The sequence below is a fragment of the Lichenostomus cassidix genome, chromosome 2 (assembly GCF_008360975.1).
Source record: "Lichenostomus cassidix isolate B80296 chromosome 2, HeHo_3.0, whole genome shotgun sequence".
In the NCBI taxonomy this organism is placed as follows: Eukaryota; Metazoa; Chordata; class Aves; order Passeriformes; family Meliphagidae; genus Lichenostomus; species Lichenostomus cassidix.
The window spans coordinates 77963262-77980256 of NC_139482.1; the positions used below are offsets into that span (position 1 = coordinate 77963262).

The window sequence follows — 16995 nt, forward strand, 5'->3', positions numbered from 1 at the left end:
CTCAGTCACCGTGTCTGAGCCAAGAATAAAATGCCACCTAACAGTGGAAGGGTAGCATGCAGTGAGCAGACCATTGTATCTCAATGTTCCTCTTGAGAAGATGAATTGCCTTGAAAATATCCCTTCCTCCCTGCCAAAACATCATCTTGATCCAACAGGCAGTTGTCAGATGTTTTTCACTGACATGGAACATATGCTGATGTTCACACATGCAGTACAATCCTTACTCCTGCAATGGAGTGAGCTACCTTTTATATTTGACTACAAGCCAAAAGCATTTTGGTGCCCACACCTGCCTTGAAGAAGCGGATTTTGAAACGCTGGGATTAGAATTGAACCACATGTTTTAATTGGAAAAGTAAAACCATAAGTAGCCTCTCAATGTTTGCTCATAAATGCCCTTTATCAATGAGAGCAGCCCTACCAAACTGCGATGGGCCAGTTACTGCAAATACACATTGCATGGACAAAGTATTTGGCATCTCTATTTATTGACCAGTATATTTTCCTGGCCAAAAATTTTCTGTTGTGCCCTAAAGAATTTTCTTGTTGCTTGACACACTACTTCTACAGATGGAAGGCCAGGACAAAAAACCCAAAAAACCCCCAAAAAAACCAAAGCAAACAAACAAACAACAACAACAAAAAAAAAAAATCAACAAAACCCACAAAATGCCATAAAAGAAATTCAAGCTTTGGAAAATGCCTGTGCTGGCTTTCACTTTTAAACTTTCTTCACCTAGAAGAAAATTCCATTCCCGGTGGGATGCAAGTAGAATTCTTTTTTCTTTATTTATTTAATTGGTGCTCTAAGTACTTGTAGAATTACACATTAAAGATTTATTAAAATACACTGTCATTCTAAGAAAAAGAAAAGTTAGTCATCCTTGAAACTTGAACCACAAGTCAAATGTAACATTTTATTTAACTTAACTCCATATGAGAGGCTACTACAGTACAGGATTAGGTATTGAGAGAAATTTCTAAAGAACCATGTATGAAGTATTTATCCATTGTTTATGCAGAAAGAGAGCCCATTATGACAAAAAAAATTTTACAGCACTGGAACAATGAGATATTTGAAGACAAGCTAAGCCCTTAGCAGAAAAGTCCTAATAAGATTAATTGAAATCAATGTGACAATCTTTCACCTTGAAGTTATTTGCTTTTTACAGATTGCTGCCTAGGTAATACCCAAAGGCAGGATCTGCCATTTGTAAGGGTCGATCCAAGAATCGAGTTCTGTCTCAACATTTCTCATCAGAAATTACAGGTGCAGGACTCATGCAGAGAATGCTGTGTACTCGCCTAAGGCTGGTGCGGAGCGAATGCTTCGTGCCTGCCTAAGGTGGTACAGAACGAAGACTTTGCACCTGCCTGAGTTGGTACAGAACAAAGGCCTTGTGCCTGCCAATGCGGGTATGTGACGAAGGCTTTGCACCCGTTGCCCTGACACCCATTGTGAAAAACCTGCCGACCATGCCTCGGACACTCCTCCCCTGACCCTGCCAAGTGGAGATTGGCAAATCTCCACGAGAATTAAGGGGGGGCAAAGGCGGCTGGCAAGGAGGGACCAGGTGTATGGACTATCATAAAAGACAGCTTTGGAGTGGCTGAACTCCGAAGATCTTCCCCACCGAAAGATCACATCGATCTTTGCAGAGGCCAAGGAACGCCGACTGACCGGGACTCCAGGGACGCCGGACGTCTGTGGACCCGTGGTGGTAGCTATAGCCCCTTTCCTGCCCTTTCCTCCCCATCTTTTCCCAATTTTCTCTCTTTCTCTCTCTATCGCAGGCCGCTTTACAGGCCAAATTAATAAAGTTCCCCCTTGGATTGAAATTTAACTCCCTTGACTTGTTGCATTTTGTGTTTTCTTTTCCTTTTTGCACTCTGAGATCGTAGCTGGTATGAACCATCACGCGTCTGCTCATGAGTGGACCGTGACATAAATTGGCGTCACGGACAGGATCCTGAAGAGGCTGAGGGACAAAACCCCTCGAAACTCATTTTTGAGGACTCTATTGGGATTCTGGCTATCAGAACTTAGAGTGCAAAAAGAAGGGGAGTTAAATTTTTGTTTTAGTGACACCTGAGAAAGGGTAAGAGTGGCCATTGGCAAGTATCTAACTTTCTCAAGTAGATTTGAGCAGTTTTTTGTTGTTTTTGAAGTTGTTTTGTTTTAGGATTAAGAATTTGTTTCTCAAGTGAATTTTGAGCTGTTGTTGTTGCATTGTTTTTGGAGTTGTTTTGTTTCAGGATAGATTTTGAGCTGTTTTTTGTTGTTATGTTGTTTTTAGGTTGTCTGGTTTCTGAATCAGGATAGAGAGAAATGTTTCTCAAGTGGATTTGAGTTGTTTTTGTTGTTGGTTTTGTTGTTGGTTTTATTTCTGAGTCAGGATAAGGAGAAAGATGTCTGGCAAACAGGAGAAGAGAGATTTTCAGTTGGTGGATGATAAAAATGTATTATTTACATTTTTGGCTAAATATGGTGCTCGACCCTCTCCTATTGGGGAAGATTGGGCTCGAGAGAATTGGAAAAATATGCAGAGTATAGTAGATCGGATTTCTCTGCTACAGAATGAGGCTAAGGTTAAGTTTTTACTACCAGGAAAAAGCAAGACAATAGTCTGTTCTGTTTTGGGTGCCAGCTTGATCGCAGCCATTGAAGACCATCATAGGCAGCGTAGTAATGAAGGAAAAATCATAGAATCCTTAGAAAACCTGGTGCGCTGTCACCAAACAACAATTTCCAAACTGGAAAAGGAATTAGAGCACAAGGAAGAAGAAAACCATTCCTTAAGGGCTGCTCTTGAAGTAAATCACACTAATTCACAGACCACTAGTTCACAGAATATAGCATCATCAGGATCAATTAACCTGATGTATCCACAGAAGGAATTGGAACAGATGAAAAAATTTGATGAAAATCCCCCTTATTTAAGACCCTTATTCAAAACTGAATTTTCTTACCCTAATGATGAAGATACTGACCCCTACATAACCACCAAGGAAACGCCCTATTCTGCCACTAAACTAGCCAAGTTCAAAAGGGAATATGGGCATCTTATCAAAGAATCTGAAACAGAATATGTGTCTTTAACTGGGGGTGACCAAATACAATTGAGTGAAAAGGAGGCTGAGGGTTACTGGGGCCACGGAGTTTTCTTAACAACAGGTGATCACCGAGCCCCATGGTCTCCAACTCAGCGTGCTGCTTACTGGGCTGGAGGGTTAAACCCTCTGGACAGGGGAGACCCCTTGGCAATAACAGGCACAGCTGACCAATTACTAGAAAGTGTACACAAAGCTGCTTGCCTACAATTGATACATGAGAGAAAACTAATTCTTGGATGTGAATTACCAATGATGTTATCTGTTAACCCTGAAATTATGACTGCCTTAATAAGGGGACTGCCTGAATCACTCAAAACCACAGAGACAAGTCTCCAGAAGACCACAGCATCAACGAGTCCTGTGGAGCGGTCGCAGATTTTTATGTGCAGAGGTGATAATAGCAGAAATACAGGCAGTACCAGTACAGACTCTTACACAAATTCCTCTGACTTTTTAACACCAGTCCTGCCAGGTAACAGACCTCACCCTAGACCTAAAGTCTGGACATGGGGGGAGGTAACACAAGAATTAGTTGATTACAGTAGAAAATACTGTCTGATAAAGCCTCTAGAAGAGACATCAAGAGGTATCCAGCAAGTAGGAGTTAAAAATGCACTGCCCTGCCCCAGCAAAACTATGGATGCTGCCAAGGAACTGTCACAGCCTAAACCCCTTTCTGTCCAACTTGATTGGTGGCGTTTAGGACTTAAAAAAGGAATTCCTAGAGATTTGATGGATGGTTTACCTTTAGAAAAATTGTGCAAACGGGTAACTCAGTGGCGTGTGACAAAACCACCTTCCTCTGTGAAAGAAAGTGCACCCGTCGCAGCTTCTGCCCCCCCTTTCGTGGATGGTGCAGACAAGACATCAAAGCAAACCTTTTTCTCCAGAACAGGGAAACTAGGATCTCCATTTCCTAGTGGTGGGCAGGGAAATGGAGAATGGATCTATGTTAAACAGCTCACCAAAACAGAAAAAGGAGATGTGTTAATAACAGCTATTGTGGGATTTTATTCTCGCAGCTTTAAGGATGCTGAGAAAAGGTATACTGCTTGGCAGAAAGGCTTGTTTATGGTAAGTCTGGCTTTCATTGAAGTCGATGCACAGATTGACCATTTCTGTGATGTGTTTTCTGTAACAGAAGAAGCCTCAAAGAACCTTTCTATCCAAGAAACGGAGAGCCTGGATATCAAAGATAAACCTGCCTCAGTCATCCGGGTGGCCCCTCCTTTTTCCCAACACCAAACAATAAATGCCTGGTTTATTGTTCCATCATTTTAATTCCCTTTTGCCTGAAAAGGGCAAGGTCTCTATTTTTTGTTTTTGCAGGAGAACCCCGTGGGACTTTAAGAATTTCTATAGAAGAAATATGAATAAAAATTGAAGACTTAAATCTGAAAATGGCCTACAAAATTTTCATTATATTGCTCATGCTTTTCTGCATTACACCTTCTTCCTATAACCAAAATAATAATGAATTGCCTTGATCTCAAGCCTTCATAGCATATTCTAGCTCTTCCAGAAATTATCCCAAAAATAACCATCCAAATTTGGCTTTAGTTGTAATGCATGATGACAAAATTTACCATTCGTCTGATTGGGTCTGGGATAAAAATGAGTGGGTTAGAACCCTACCCGGTATCATTGATGAAAATTTCAAGTGGAATGCAGAAAAGTGGAACCTGGTTTTCAATACCATTTGTAATTGGAAACACCAGCCAACAACAAATATTATTTAAACCAGAATGGTCTCTCAAAAAGGTTGCTCCCTTTTCTCCTGGAGATGTATGTCGAAGAGACCTGACTGGTGTTTTTAGGAACTAGATTGGGGATTCTAAATAGCATTGATTCAGAGATATTATTGAATAAATTGGCTACTGCAACTTTTGATCTGACAAAAATGAAACAGCCTTTAAGAAGGCATTTTTCCTACAGAAATCCAAAAAAATAAATTGGGATAGTGCTAACAATTTTGAAAAGAACCTCCAATCTTGGTGGAAGTTGGTAAATTTTACCTATAATCATGTTAATAACACTGTTACAGCTTATACATTAACTATTCACAATGCTTCAGTATCTTTAATTTATCCTGTTTTCACATTAGGCTTGAACCACAATGGAACTATACTCTATCCTTTCGAGCACAGAGCATGGGCCCAAAAGGTGAATGATAAATGGCAAATGATAGACCTGGAAACCTGCATTGTGCGGGAACAACTGTAAAAATAACACCATCAGAACACGAGATTTTTGTTTAGACACTGACCAAAATGTTTGCCATTTTGAAATTCGTCCTGAAATTAACCCTGAAACCGTAATCATTTATATTTGCAAAGGTTGTGCATGCTTAAGAACTGTTTGTAATAATATCACAGTAAGAAATGTAATAGCTTATACCAGTAATCATACAAATATTTGTAATTTTACTGAAATCACGGTATGTGACTTCTCTTACTCAGCTCCAGTCGCTTCCCACCAAATTCGGAAATCTGATTTCACATTGATTCATATTGAGCAAGCTGCATGGCAAAAAGTAATGTAAAAATCTTTCCTATCTTGTTTCCCTTCCTTCCCTTCTCTCCCCTTCCCCCTTCCTTAGTGTTACCACCATGTGGTCCCGAAGACAACTCATCCAGAAGACACCTCATCACAAAGAAAGATAACTCACCCAGAAGACGACTCATCATGAAGAAGACAACTGGTCCTGAAGATAAATGTTGAGCCACCGGGTGGTGTAAGGGTCGATCCAAGAATCGAGTTCTGTCTCAACATTTCTCATCAGAAATTACAGGTGCAGGACTCATGCAGAGAATGCTGTGTACTCGCCTAAGGCTGGTGCGGAGCGAATGCTTCGTGCCTGCCTAAGGTGGTACAGAACGAAGACTTTGCACCTGCCTGAGTTGGTACAGAACAAAGGCCTTGTGCCTGCCAATGCGGGTATGTGACGAAGGCTTTGCACCCGTTGCCCTGACACCCATTGTGAAAAACCTGCCGACCATGCCTCGGACACTCCTCCCCTGACCCTGCCAAGTGGAGATTGGCAAATCTCCACGAGAATTAAGGGGGGGCAAAGGCGGCTGGCAAGGAGGGACCAGGTGTATGGACTATCATAAAAGACAGCTTTGGAGTGGCTGAACTCCGAAGATCTTCCCCACCGAAAGATCACATCGATCTTTGCAGAGGCCAAGGAACGCCGACTGACCGGGACTCCAGGGACGCCGGAAGTCTGTGGACCCGTGGTGGTAGCTATAGCCCCTTTCCTTCCCTTTCCTCCCCATCTTTTCCCAATTTTCTCTCTTTCTCTCTCTAACGCAGGCCGCTTTACAGGCCAAATTAATAAAGTTCCCCCTTGGATTGAAATTTAACTCCCTTGACTTGTTGCATTTTGTGTTTTCTTTTCCTTTTTGCACTCTGAGATCGTAGCTGGTATGAACCATCACGCGTCTGCTCATGAGTGGACCGTGACACCATTGCCTCAATTCCCTGCACTTTTATTACATACTTTCATCACAACCCTTTCTCTTTCACTACTGTAAGATCAGTTGGGAATTTCATCAGTGTCCAGACAGGTAGGCAGATAGCAATTAGCTTTCACTGAAAGCAGGTATTTTCCAAAAAAAAACCAAACAAACCAAACCACAAAAACCCCAAACCATGCAAAACTCAAAAGAAACCTAAAAGAGCCACAAAACACATAGAGGACTTAGATCTTGCTATTTCATTACTTTATTAAATGCCTATTTTCAGCACCCTCTGAACATCTGAACTTTATTCTCCTGTAGTCAATGAATAATTTCATTTCTCTTTTGCAGTTAGAATTAAGGAGGCAGAGGTTACATCTCTCTCAAAGGGTGACAAAAAACTGCCTCTAGGACAAAAATTCACTTCTTAAAAGGATTTTTCTCACAAAAATACACAAAAAATAATCGCATGTTTCTACCACTAATATCTTTCCCAGCCTTTCATCCAAACTCTTCTATATTAGCAGCTTGATTGACAACTACAAAAGCAAATTAACCTGGTATCCTCAGTCTGCATGTAGCACTGTATGCAGCCCAGATTCAGTTACTCATCTGATTCATGTAGATAAAGTAGTCAAAGTGCTAAAAAGAAAAGGTCTTCCAACACAGCATTAAGTGTTTAGGAAGGGATGGCCATTATGTTTGAGAAAAGATGCATTTCAGCTTGGGGATTTGATGTTCTGCTCACTTTGGGATCTGCAATTCTCACAGTTTACCTAATCTATAAGTTCTAGTTTACCAAATGGGTTATGTGCCTATGGCCCTAATATTATAAACCCACTTCACATCCTGAATTCCAAATCTAATAGAACATAAGACCCCTGCAATATCACCTTGGATCTGTTACATATTCAATAGAAACTAGACTTATAAGCAGCACTGGTAAAATCTGCTGAGCAGTCTAAGACAGAACAACTTCATGGTCAGGTAACGTAGACCATCCTCACACCATTTTCTCCACTATTTAAAAAAAAAAAAATTATTGTATATTTAGTAAAAATCTACTCTGCCCAAGATGTACCTCCCGTCAGGAGCTATTGCTAAATGTCCTTGAGGTCACCACTGAATGTGAGTGCAATGAGTGCTGCTGCTTCCTCATCAGCACAGCCACTGACACAGCAATAGCTCGGAGACTGTCTGGACTGACTGTCACAGATTCCCATCAACTCTCTTTGATGAACACATTTTCTCTTAGGCACAAGAATCTTTGTCATCTGAATGTCTTTGAAGCCAGTTTAATATCCATTTGGAGAAATCAAAAGACTTATATTAAACACTATAAATAGTAACTGTGGCTCACAGCTAGATTTTTTTTTACCTCTCCTCTTCAACAAAAAGAATAGCTCAGGAGGATGATATATATCAATTCCATAATTTAAAAGCACATGAGAGAAGTGATATGCAAAGGACCAATTTTATTTTCTTTTTCAAAGTGAAGTTTGGTCAAAACCCAGTAAGTATCTGAATTTAGTGCACTTGTTAGATTTTAAACCTCCAGCTTGTGTTAAACTGGCATTTTGGACGTATCTTAGTGATCCCACACACTGTCCTTAACCACAAGACAAAAAAGAACTCTTTTCTGATCATGTAACATACAAAATTTTATCTGCATCAAGGTAACACAGTGTTTAGAGTCAAAAGACATATTATCAAATAAATACAGCTTTGCCAGCAGCAAGCACCCCAGGTAACTGGTTACCATTGCATGAATGGGGTAAAGAAGAAACAGGACACACAGTTTCTTGCCTGAATGAGACATCCCCTAGCGCAGCAGAGTATCTTAAGTGGCAGGTCACCAAAAAACACCTAATGCATACTCACACACACACGTGTGAATTTTTTCCAAGATTATGAATGAGCAAGATTTGTTAAAGGAATACTTGACTGTGGGTGGAAGAAAAGCACATGGTATACCCTACAATACAATTTCTGCTAGCACCCTAAAAACATTTTCAGTTCTCAGCAGTGACCTAGGCCTAGCCTCATCATTCACTTCAGTAGCTCAGATCTCTTCCAATTTCTATGCATAGGGGACATCTCAGAGTTTGTATATAGGTATTTCAGCCCATAAGAAGTTTTTGTAAATCTATTTTCAAACCATGTCCTCTCTTCAATGGGAGGACACAGAAGCAGGAAAACTCAGGAGACATCACTCACCAAGATAATGAAAAATTCCAAATGTCTAACTAAACCAGCCCTGCAGAATGAAAGGCTTTGTAACACCCCCCACTTTCCAGTCACATAGAAGTTTCAGTGAAATCAACTCATTGCCTGCTTTACCTTGGCTTTTGATGCCAGCTAGGAGCCAAATTAAATCAGGCATCTATTTAGTACACTTTCCCGCATACTTTTGCTCTGCATTTCAGTACATACTCAGCTGTTGCTGTAAGAAGGCTTGTTTACATTTAAGAGCTTGCACTTACTTAGCTGCTATGAATTTATGTAAGCCCATTATGTAAACCAGAATTTGGTCTCTTCCTTACAGCAAGCTTGACACACCTCGTATTTGACTTCACGCTCAGTCTCAATTTAGAGTCATATTCACGACAGTGCATGAAGAAGAGTAATGGAAAAAAGTTACTTCCTCGGTCCCTTGCACACCTGATGCCCCCGAACACTCCAGCTATAGCCACATCGGGATACAGTCCCTCCTCCTGCTCTCTGATGCAGCACTCCACACTCGGAGTGACAGCAGCTGTGCAGCGAGAAACACTAGAGGGCAACAAATGCCCTTCAAAAAGCTCAAAGGAGCCCTGAGTTGTGTTTAACGCTTAGTCCCTTCTTAGTTTTGCCATCGATATTCTCCTTCCTCGGCTGCATGCTCTAGTTCAGATCTGGTGTGCAGGAGGTGCACATGGTGCCACTCTGGCCAGGCTACAGCAGTATGTGTGTGCTCACAGAAATGCTGCCCTTTCCATCTATCCTTCTCCCCGTTAAAGGGTTCTCCAAGTTTTTCAATGACAGTTTTTTCCATGTGGTACATTTGTTTATTGGCTTTGCCATACTAAAATATCTATCCACAACTGGAAAAAAGTGCTTCAATGGAAGAGACAATTACGTCTTGACAACAGAGAGGGAGGAAGAGGGGAGTTCAGCTGATCTCCTTACAGGATTCTGCTAACACTAGTGAATAATCTCACAGAATTATTTTTGGTAGACAAATTCACTCTTAGTGCTGGTATGTTCTTCCCATGAACCATTTTCACTTCTTCCAAATAATAATCCTGAACAGAACAAATGTAATTGTCTTTCATTTATATATGAAGATACTGTTTTCCAAAAACGGTGAAAAAAACCCCCAACTTGAACACCTCACTCCCTTATAAATTCACATATGAAATTAGACAAATAAGAAAAATACAAAAAGAAGTTGCATGCAAGCCTTCCGTTTTACTGTTTCCTAGATTTGTCCTGGGTTTTTAGGGAGAATAGTTTTTCCACTTGAAAAATTTCATACCAGTTGAACAGGATAAATCACATTCTACTGGGAAGATCATTCCTCAGGCGTTTGATAATTTAAATTTAACAGGTTTTCTCAGTGCCTAAGAAGCATAACAGTTCCCAGATGGGGCAGAAGGAGTTGTAGAAGGATTTTTCAGGGTTCATAATCCTAAGGAAGTATCATAGCATCATTTAAGAAAAATAGTAAACTGTGAGAACCTGTTGTGCCTATCTTCTTGGCTTCTCTGCCCACCTCCATTTCCCACCCACCTTATCTAACTCAGAATTACTACATGAAGAAACTATATAAGAAATACACAAAAATCTGCTAACCTTCTAAATAGCCATTACAAAATAACTTAGTCTAAACTGCTATGAAGTTGGGTCTTTTCAACAAAATACTAATAGTAATTTTCAATAAAATATTAGTGGCTGTTCATTTAATGTTTTCCATTTGATGAAGGGATGGAGGCAAGCATCCCAAAAAGGATGGGAAGCTATTCCGTGATCTTATCTTCAAAGACTGCATGTGACAATGAGCAAAATTTTAAATCTGGTTTGTCTCAAATGTCTTATTATTTTGCCTTACAAATTCATTAAAAGTTTTCAATTGAGTATTTGTGCAATATGTATTTGCTGCCAAACCTTATAGGAATGAAGTGTTAACAAGGATCTTAACAATTCTAACATAAAATGTGCTCCATGACATAGCCAGGCTTACAAAAGAAGCTATATTTCTCTATTTTGACATGCTCATAACAGCAGCAACAACAGTTTTATTCTTGATGGGATTCAGTCCCCACACAAACAGCAGAGAGAGGCATGAACAGGAGGGAGCGTGCTGGAGCAGCTGCCTCACATAAGAGCTCTGGGATGTGGGGAGGCTTAGTCATTGCACAGGTCTGCTGGAGCTGCAGATCAGCCCAGGTTGTGACTTTTTATGTTTTATCTCTTGTGTTCAGCCTGTTGTAGTATTTTCAAAAAAGAGAATATAATTAATACGGCCATGCGTTCATCCTTCCTCTTCCCCCACTTCAAGCCCCTTTTTTCCTCCTTTTTTCCTCTTCTCCTTTCAGGATTCTCTAAGCCATCTAAACCTTGTGGATCTTGAATACAAGAGTTATTCTTAATTAACCCACTCAAGACAGAAGCAGAGAAAATGTACCTGCTCAGGCAAAGCTTTGCCATGGCCCAACAGACCAGGAGTGATGCATGTTCTACACCCAGCCCTAGGTATTTTAATAAAGCTCATGCACATACACACACACACACACACACACAGAGGGACAATGGCAATGGGGGACCCCAAAAAATCCCTGCCCCGCTACTCCCAGGCTTATCCCAGGAGGCATCAGCCCATCAAAGGGCCATCTCTACAAGCTGCAGGAGAACCTCAGCCCCACTTCCCAGACATTGACCCATCAAGAAGGGACAATAGGAGCATCTCTCCAGAGTATGTTTCAGGCTTTGCCTAGGGCTATCGAGCACATTATGGGATGCAAGGGAAGAGCATTCTGTGATTGCAGGGGACTTAGTGTAGGCTTTTGTGAGGGATGGGGGAAGCATGAAAGAATGGACAAGAGAATCAAAAGGGCTGATTGTATGTCAGCAGGTGGCTCCTCAGGACACTTGTCTGGCCCTGCACCTGTCCAGCACAGTCTGTCCTGAGTTCTCAATACACTCTGCCTTCCTGAGACGAGAGAACCTCTCTATTCTCTATGTATGTACATGTGCACGTGTGCAGGGCTAGCAGCACCTGGAGAGCAGGTTTGCAAGTCAGCATGCAATCACCATCAAATTGCCAAGGACTTCTTGCTGACAGGTAGGGGAAACACCCTGGGAACCAACAGACTGCCTGTCTCCAAGAATGAGGCCACTGTAGGAGCTGCCTACGGAAGGAACAGTGGGCTCCTCGCCAGCTGCTAGGGCTTGGAGATCAAAGATCCCCTTCTTGTGCTGTGTCTCTCTAATGACAAGACCATGGGGACTTGGCCATCAGAAGAACTCAGGGGTCTGGGCAAGCTGAGTGTGGGTGGAGATCTGGACCAGCAGTCAGACCTGTGGGCCTTTTTATCCAGGTACCAGAAGCTGAGGAGGCCAGGGGTCAGGGACAGCTACCTGGTAGTCTGCATGCCTAAGTCCTGCTGCTGGAGAGATCCATGTGGCACATACATGTCTGCATATATAACTATATATTTAATTATAATTAGAGATAATTAATGGTAATTATTGGCTATAATCCTATAATTATTAGTAGTTAATACATATTAGTGATGTAACATATAATTAATACATTGATAATATATAATACATGCTGTATGTATATGGAGAGAGAGAGAAAGAGAGAGAGAGACATATAATTATGTATTAATGTTTCACACTAAGAGACCTTCACCTTGTTCAGCCAAAGAGGGGAACAGGATGAGGCACTGGTGCCATTTGTGTGCCTGTCTGTGTTGGTCAGGCAGGTGCATGTGTGCTGCATGTGTGCAGGGTGGTGCATGGAGGCACATTCCCGTACTGCAAATACACACTCAGCCCCACCACTGCTTGGAACCAGCACTAAAAGTAGTGGCAGCATCCTCTCTATTGGGGACTGGACCCAGCTGCCCCCTGAGACATACAGAATACATCTAGAATTCTCCATGTAATCTGTATGTCCTTATAAACATCCACTCTGTAAAAATGCTAGCCATGACATCACCTTTAAAAGGTGCTTCTATTCCCAAATCCCTGACTCTTTAGATAAATTTTAGCCTCTTCAATAGCTATGAAGGACTTGACCCTCTTCTCTGCACCAACACCCCATGAGGCTTGCTGGAAGATAAGAACTGCAACATCAGATACTGGTACCTGTTAAAAAAAATAAATTGGCAACCTAAACTTTTGAAGTGACTGCCTCCAAACTGGAAACTAACCACAGAGTTTTCTGCAAAGGATTTAGTATCAATCACACAGCATTAAAAATTAAAAAAAAACACCACCAACAAAAAACAAACAAACACACCAAAAAACCACCCAAACCTGCATTTTGTTACATAGGAGAGGTAGAAGCAAAAAAACACTATACATAAAATAGTTTGGATTTTGATTAACTTTGTTTCAGAAAAACCAATCAGCTAAGGTGTAGGTTATCAGAGAAACATGCCAACAGCTCCCAGAGAGCCTAACCCACCTGGATGGCCACTGTCAACAGCCTTATCAAGAAGGCTGACTGTAAGTATTGATAGACAAACTCCAAGCCAAGTGACCTTCTGCCACTCATGGGAGCACTGTGCCTGGGCTTCCCAGGAAGGGATAAGGCTCTGTGCAGGACAATATTTCTTCCTCACCCTTGCCAGGACAGTGAAGACAGCCCTCAAAACCATTCAACCAAAACCAGAACAAAGTCTCAATATGTTTTCAGACAAATTTTCATATACGACTTTAATTTTTCTTCTACCTTGGTGCAGAAAAAATATTTCCAGCCTGCATACCAGGAAGCTAATAAAACTCTTCAATTCCTTAATAATCACACTAGTACAAAATAAAACACCAGCTAACCTAAGAACAGAGTTAAATACTAAAGTGTTCTCAGTCAGAACTCAAGAGAGGGAAGAAAATATTTCCTGCTGATAAATTCTGACTTCCTGTGTAGCACATCATGATCATGGCAAGTAAGAAAATCTACCAGCATGATATTAAGGAAGGTCAAACCCAGTTTTCTTTCTTCACATTATGTGGAAGAAACTAAACAGTGGCCACTCTGCTCATGCTTTGCTATTGTCACCTCCTCTCCAAGTGATGCAACTGGTACATATTTTCCAAGTCACACAGTACCATACTTGTATCATGGTCCTGACAGATTAAAATACTTCCTAGCTTCTCAGAAATCCAATATCAAAATCAAGATATTCAATTGCCATTTTTCCCCTCGGACACGTGGTGAGAGTGTGTGCGCAATATAGCCACCTGATGCATACCAGTCAGTCATTTGCATTCAATGGTTTCTCTTTCAAGAAACCTTTTGGCCTGAATACAGAGTGTGTCACTGCCTGAGACAAACTCCTCCTTTACAAACTGCAGACAGTAGACCCTTGTTAAGTCTCATTACTTGCCTTCTCTGGTAAGGAATATTTTTTTCTCCTGACTCTTTCATCCACTGATCAGATTTCCTCCTATCTTTCATCAGGCTCAAGAGAGAGAGATTAGAGAAAACTTTCCATAAGTATTGAAAGTCTTAAATACAAGCAACAGAATGGAAAATTCTGTCACAGAAGAAAAAAAAACCCAAAACCCACGTTTTAGGTGACATTTTGTTTTTCTAGCTAAGAGATTTGGTTCCACTACAGACACTGCCAACATCAGCTAAAGTTAGATTCCCAAAAAGCATGCTGTTACACTGCACCAGCAGATTCTGTGGTGCAGATTCTCCAGAGCTGCAAGAAAATGGTGTCAAGGGGCTGGTCTTGGTCTGTGTGTTTTAACCAGTAGAGGTAATCTTTTTGGACTTCAGCAAAGTTTTTGATACTGTCACTCGCAGTATCCTTCTGGAGAAAATGCCCAGCATTCAGCTGGAAAAACACATAATTTAATGGATGAGCAATTGGCTCATGGATCAGGCACAAAGGCTAATTAGTGAATGGGGTGACATCAGGGTGGCATCTGGTCACCAGCGAGGTTCTGCAGGGCTTCATCCTCAGCCCTGTGCTCTTCAACATCTTCATTAGTCACTTGGATGCAGGACTGCAGGGAACACTATGTAAGTTTGCTGATGACACTAAATTGGGATGAGCTGTCAACTTCCTCGAGGGCAGAGAGGCTCTGCCAGGGAGACCTCAACAACTCAGAGATATGGGCAATCATCAACCATATGAAGTTAAACAGGGCCAAAGTGCTGGATTCTGCACCTGGGATGGGGCAACCCTGGTTGTGTATAGACTGGGGAGTGAAATGCAGGAGAGAAGAGCTATGGAAAGGGACTTGGGGCTCCTGGTCAATGGCAAAGTGAACATGAGTCAGCAGTACCCTGGCAGCCAGGAGGGCCACCCATGTGCTGGGGTGCATCAGGCACAGCATCACCAGGCAAGGGAGGGGATTGTCCTGCTCTGCACTGGGGCAGCCTCACCTCCAGTGCTGGGGCAGCTTTGGGTGACGCAATATAAAAAAAGACATTGAGGTCCTGGAGACTGTCCAAAGCAGGGCCACAAGGATGGTGAAGGGTGAGAAAGCTGTATGAGGAGTAGCTGAAATCACTTTGTTCAGCCTAGAGAAGACTGAGGGGAGACCTCACTGCAGTCTGCAACATCCTCTCAATGTGAAACAGAGGGGCAGGTACCGATCTCTTCACTCTTGTGACCAGTGACAGGACTCAAGACAATGGCCTGAAGCTGAGTCAGGGTAGGCTTAGGTTAGATCAGGAAAAGGTTTTTCACCCAGAGGGTGGTTGAGCACTGGAACAGGCTTCTCCAGGGATTTGGTCACAGCACAAAGCCCAAAAAAGTTCAAGAACACTCTGAGGCACGTGGTGTGACAACCTAGGGCTGTCCTCTACAGGGTTACAAGCTGGACTCAATGATTATTGTGGGTGTCTTCCAAATCAGGATATTCTATGATTTTGTCTGTTAAATATTAGTTTCATTGTATTCCTTTGCATATCTGTTCTCCTGTTACCAGCTCCCCAAATATAAATTTAAATCCTGTCTGGCTTTAAATCAGAAAAGTCTGACATTAAGTCAGAAAAAGCAGAAGATTGATGCACCATGGAAGGCACTGATCAGCAGAGAGAGCACTGCATCTCAGGCCAATGCGGCCAAAAGAAAGGAAGGGAGAGGAGGACATGAGGAAAAACCTCCCTTGGCTGATGAAACTGCATCTCACTCCTGATCCAACTTTCTCAGTGCTTAGCTCACACAGAGAGAAGTGACAAGCTCCTCACTTTGCTGTCTCACACCACCAGTACTATCCAGAATAAAAACTACTAGGACAGTATTAAGGGGCTTAATTTGCTACAGAACTCATGCTTTCAGTGCACAAGTTACACACCTACACTTCAAAACACCTATACATGCATATATATACATGCACATATTCAAGTCATAAATATATTTTCATATATATGCATGCTTAGAGCTACAAACAAACTCACTCACTGTTACTGTTTTGATACCATCACACTATAGAGAATTTAAGGAAAAATCAGATAATAAGTGGCCTTGCCTTAAAATGGAAATTGCCTTAAAAATACTTTTAAGCCTGAGGACTTGCAATAGAGACTACTAACACCCAGTCTAGAGCACTGGTTACCTTAAAGTTTCAACCCACAGGAAGAGCAGGTTGGAGCTCCCGGGAGCAAGCCAGGAGAAGATACAGCATCATACATTGCAAGCAGCATCACACATGATTGAGCAGTTGCATTTCCAGACGTCACAGGATCTTTCCTGACTAGATGAGGTTTAGATCTCCTACTTTTGAAACTGGCAAGTCCTAAAGGAGTTTTGGGTATCATAGGAAGTAGTTCAGCTCCGGGTGTGCCTAGGACTGTCTACATTGCTCAGGATCTGATCCTTGGGCTTCGTTCCCAAACTGATTGCTTCATCTTCTTACCTCCTTTCTCTTGCTCAGCTGAAAAGCACAATTACCTAGCCAGAAGAACAATTTTTGAGCCCAGAAAGACCCATTTCCTTTGATTCCTTCCAGAACTTCTAACAGTGTCTCACTATAGAGCAACACACACCTGCACAGAGATAATTTGAGTACAGCATACGGTTGATGCAGACTGATTATTTTAGTTAACTTTTCCCTCCTCCCTTCTAAGGATAACATTGTGCCTCAGCAAGACCAGGGACAATATCACAGGCAGCTTTTGGTTAAAAAGGAGATAAATCCATGCAGATAGGATGGCTCTAAGGCTCAGAGGAACCAGAAAAGCTGTGTT

At 41.8% G+C, this 16995-nt stretch overlaps 1 protein-coding gene across 1 annotated transcript; it reads left to right on the forward strand.

The window, feature by feature from the left end:
• Window positions 1-2004: 2004 nt before the first annotated feature.
• On the forward strand, window positions 2005-4467 carry LOC146441651 (uncharacterized). Its single transcript, XM_085049842.1, has 2 exons — window positions 2005-4335; window positions 4447-4467. The coding sequence occupies exons 1-2, from the start codon at window positions 2413-2415 to the stop codon at window positions 4465-4467; spliced, it is 1944 nt and encodes a 647-aa protein (XP_084905968.1). The 5' UTR covers window positions 2005-2412.
• Window positions 4468-16995: the final 12528 nt, after the last annotated feature.

Bases quoted from the DNA above. Each gene is read 5' to 3' on its own strand.
- LOC146441651 (XM_085049842.1), top strand. From the start codon at position 2,413: ATGTCTGGCAAACAGGAGAAGAGAGATTTTCAGTTGGTGGATGATAAA. The intron at 4,336-4,446 runs GTGGCCCCTCCT...TTGTTTTTGCAG, and splicing joins AACCTGCCTCAGTCATCCGG to GAGAACCCCGTGGGACTTTA.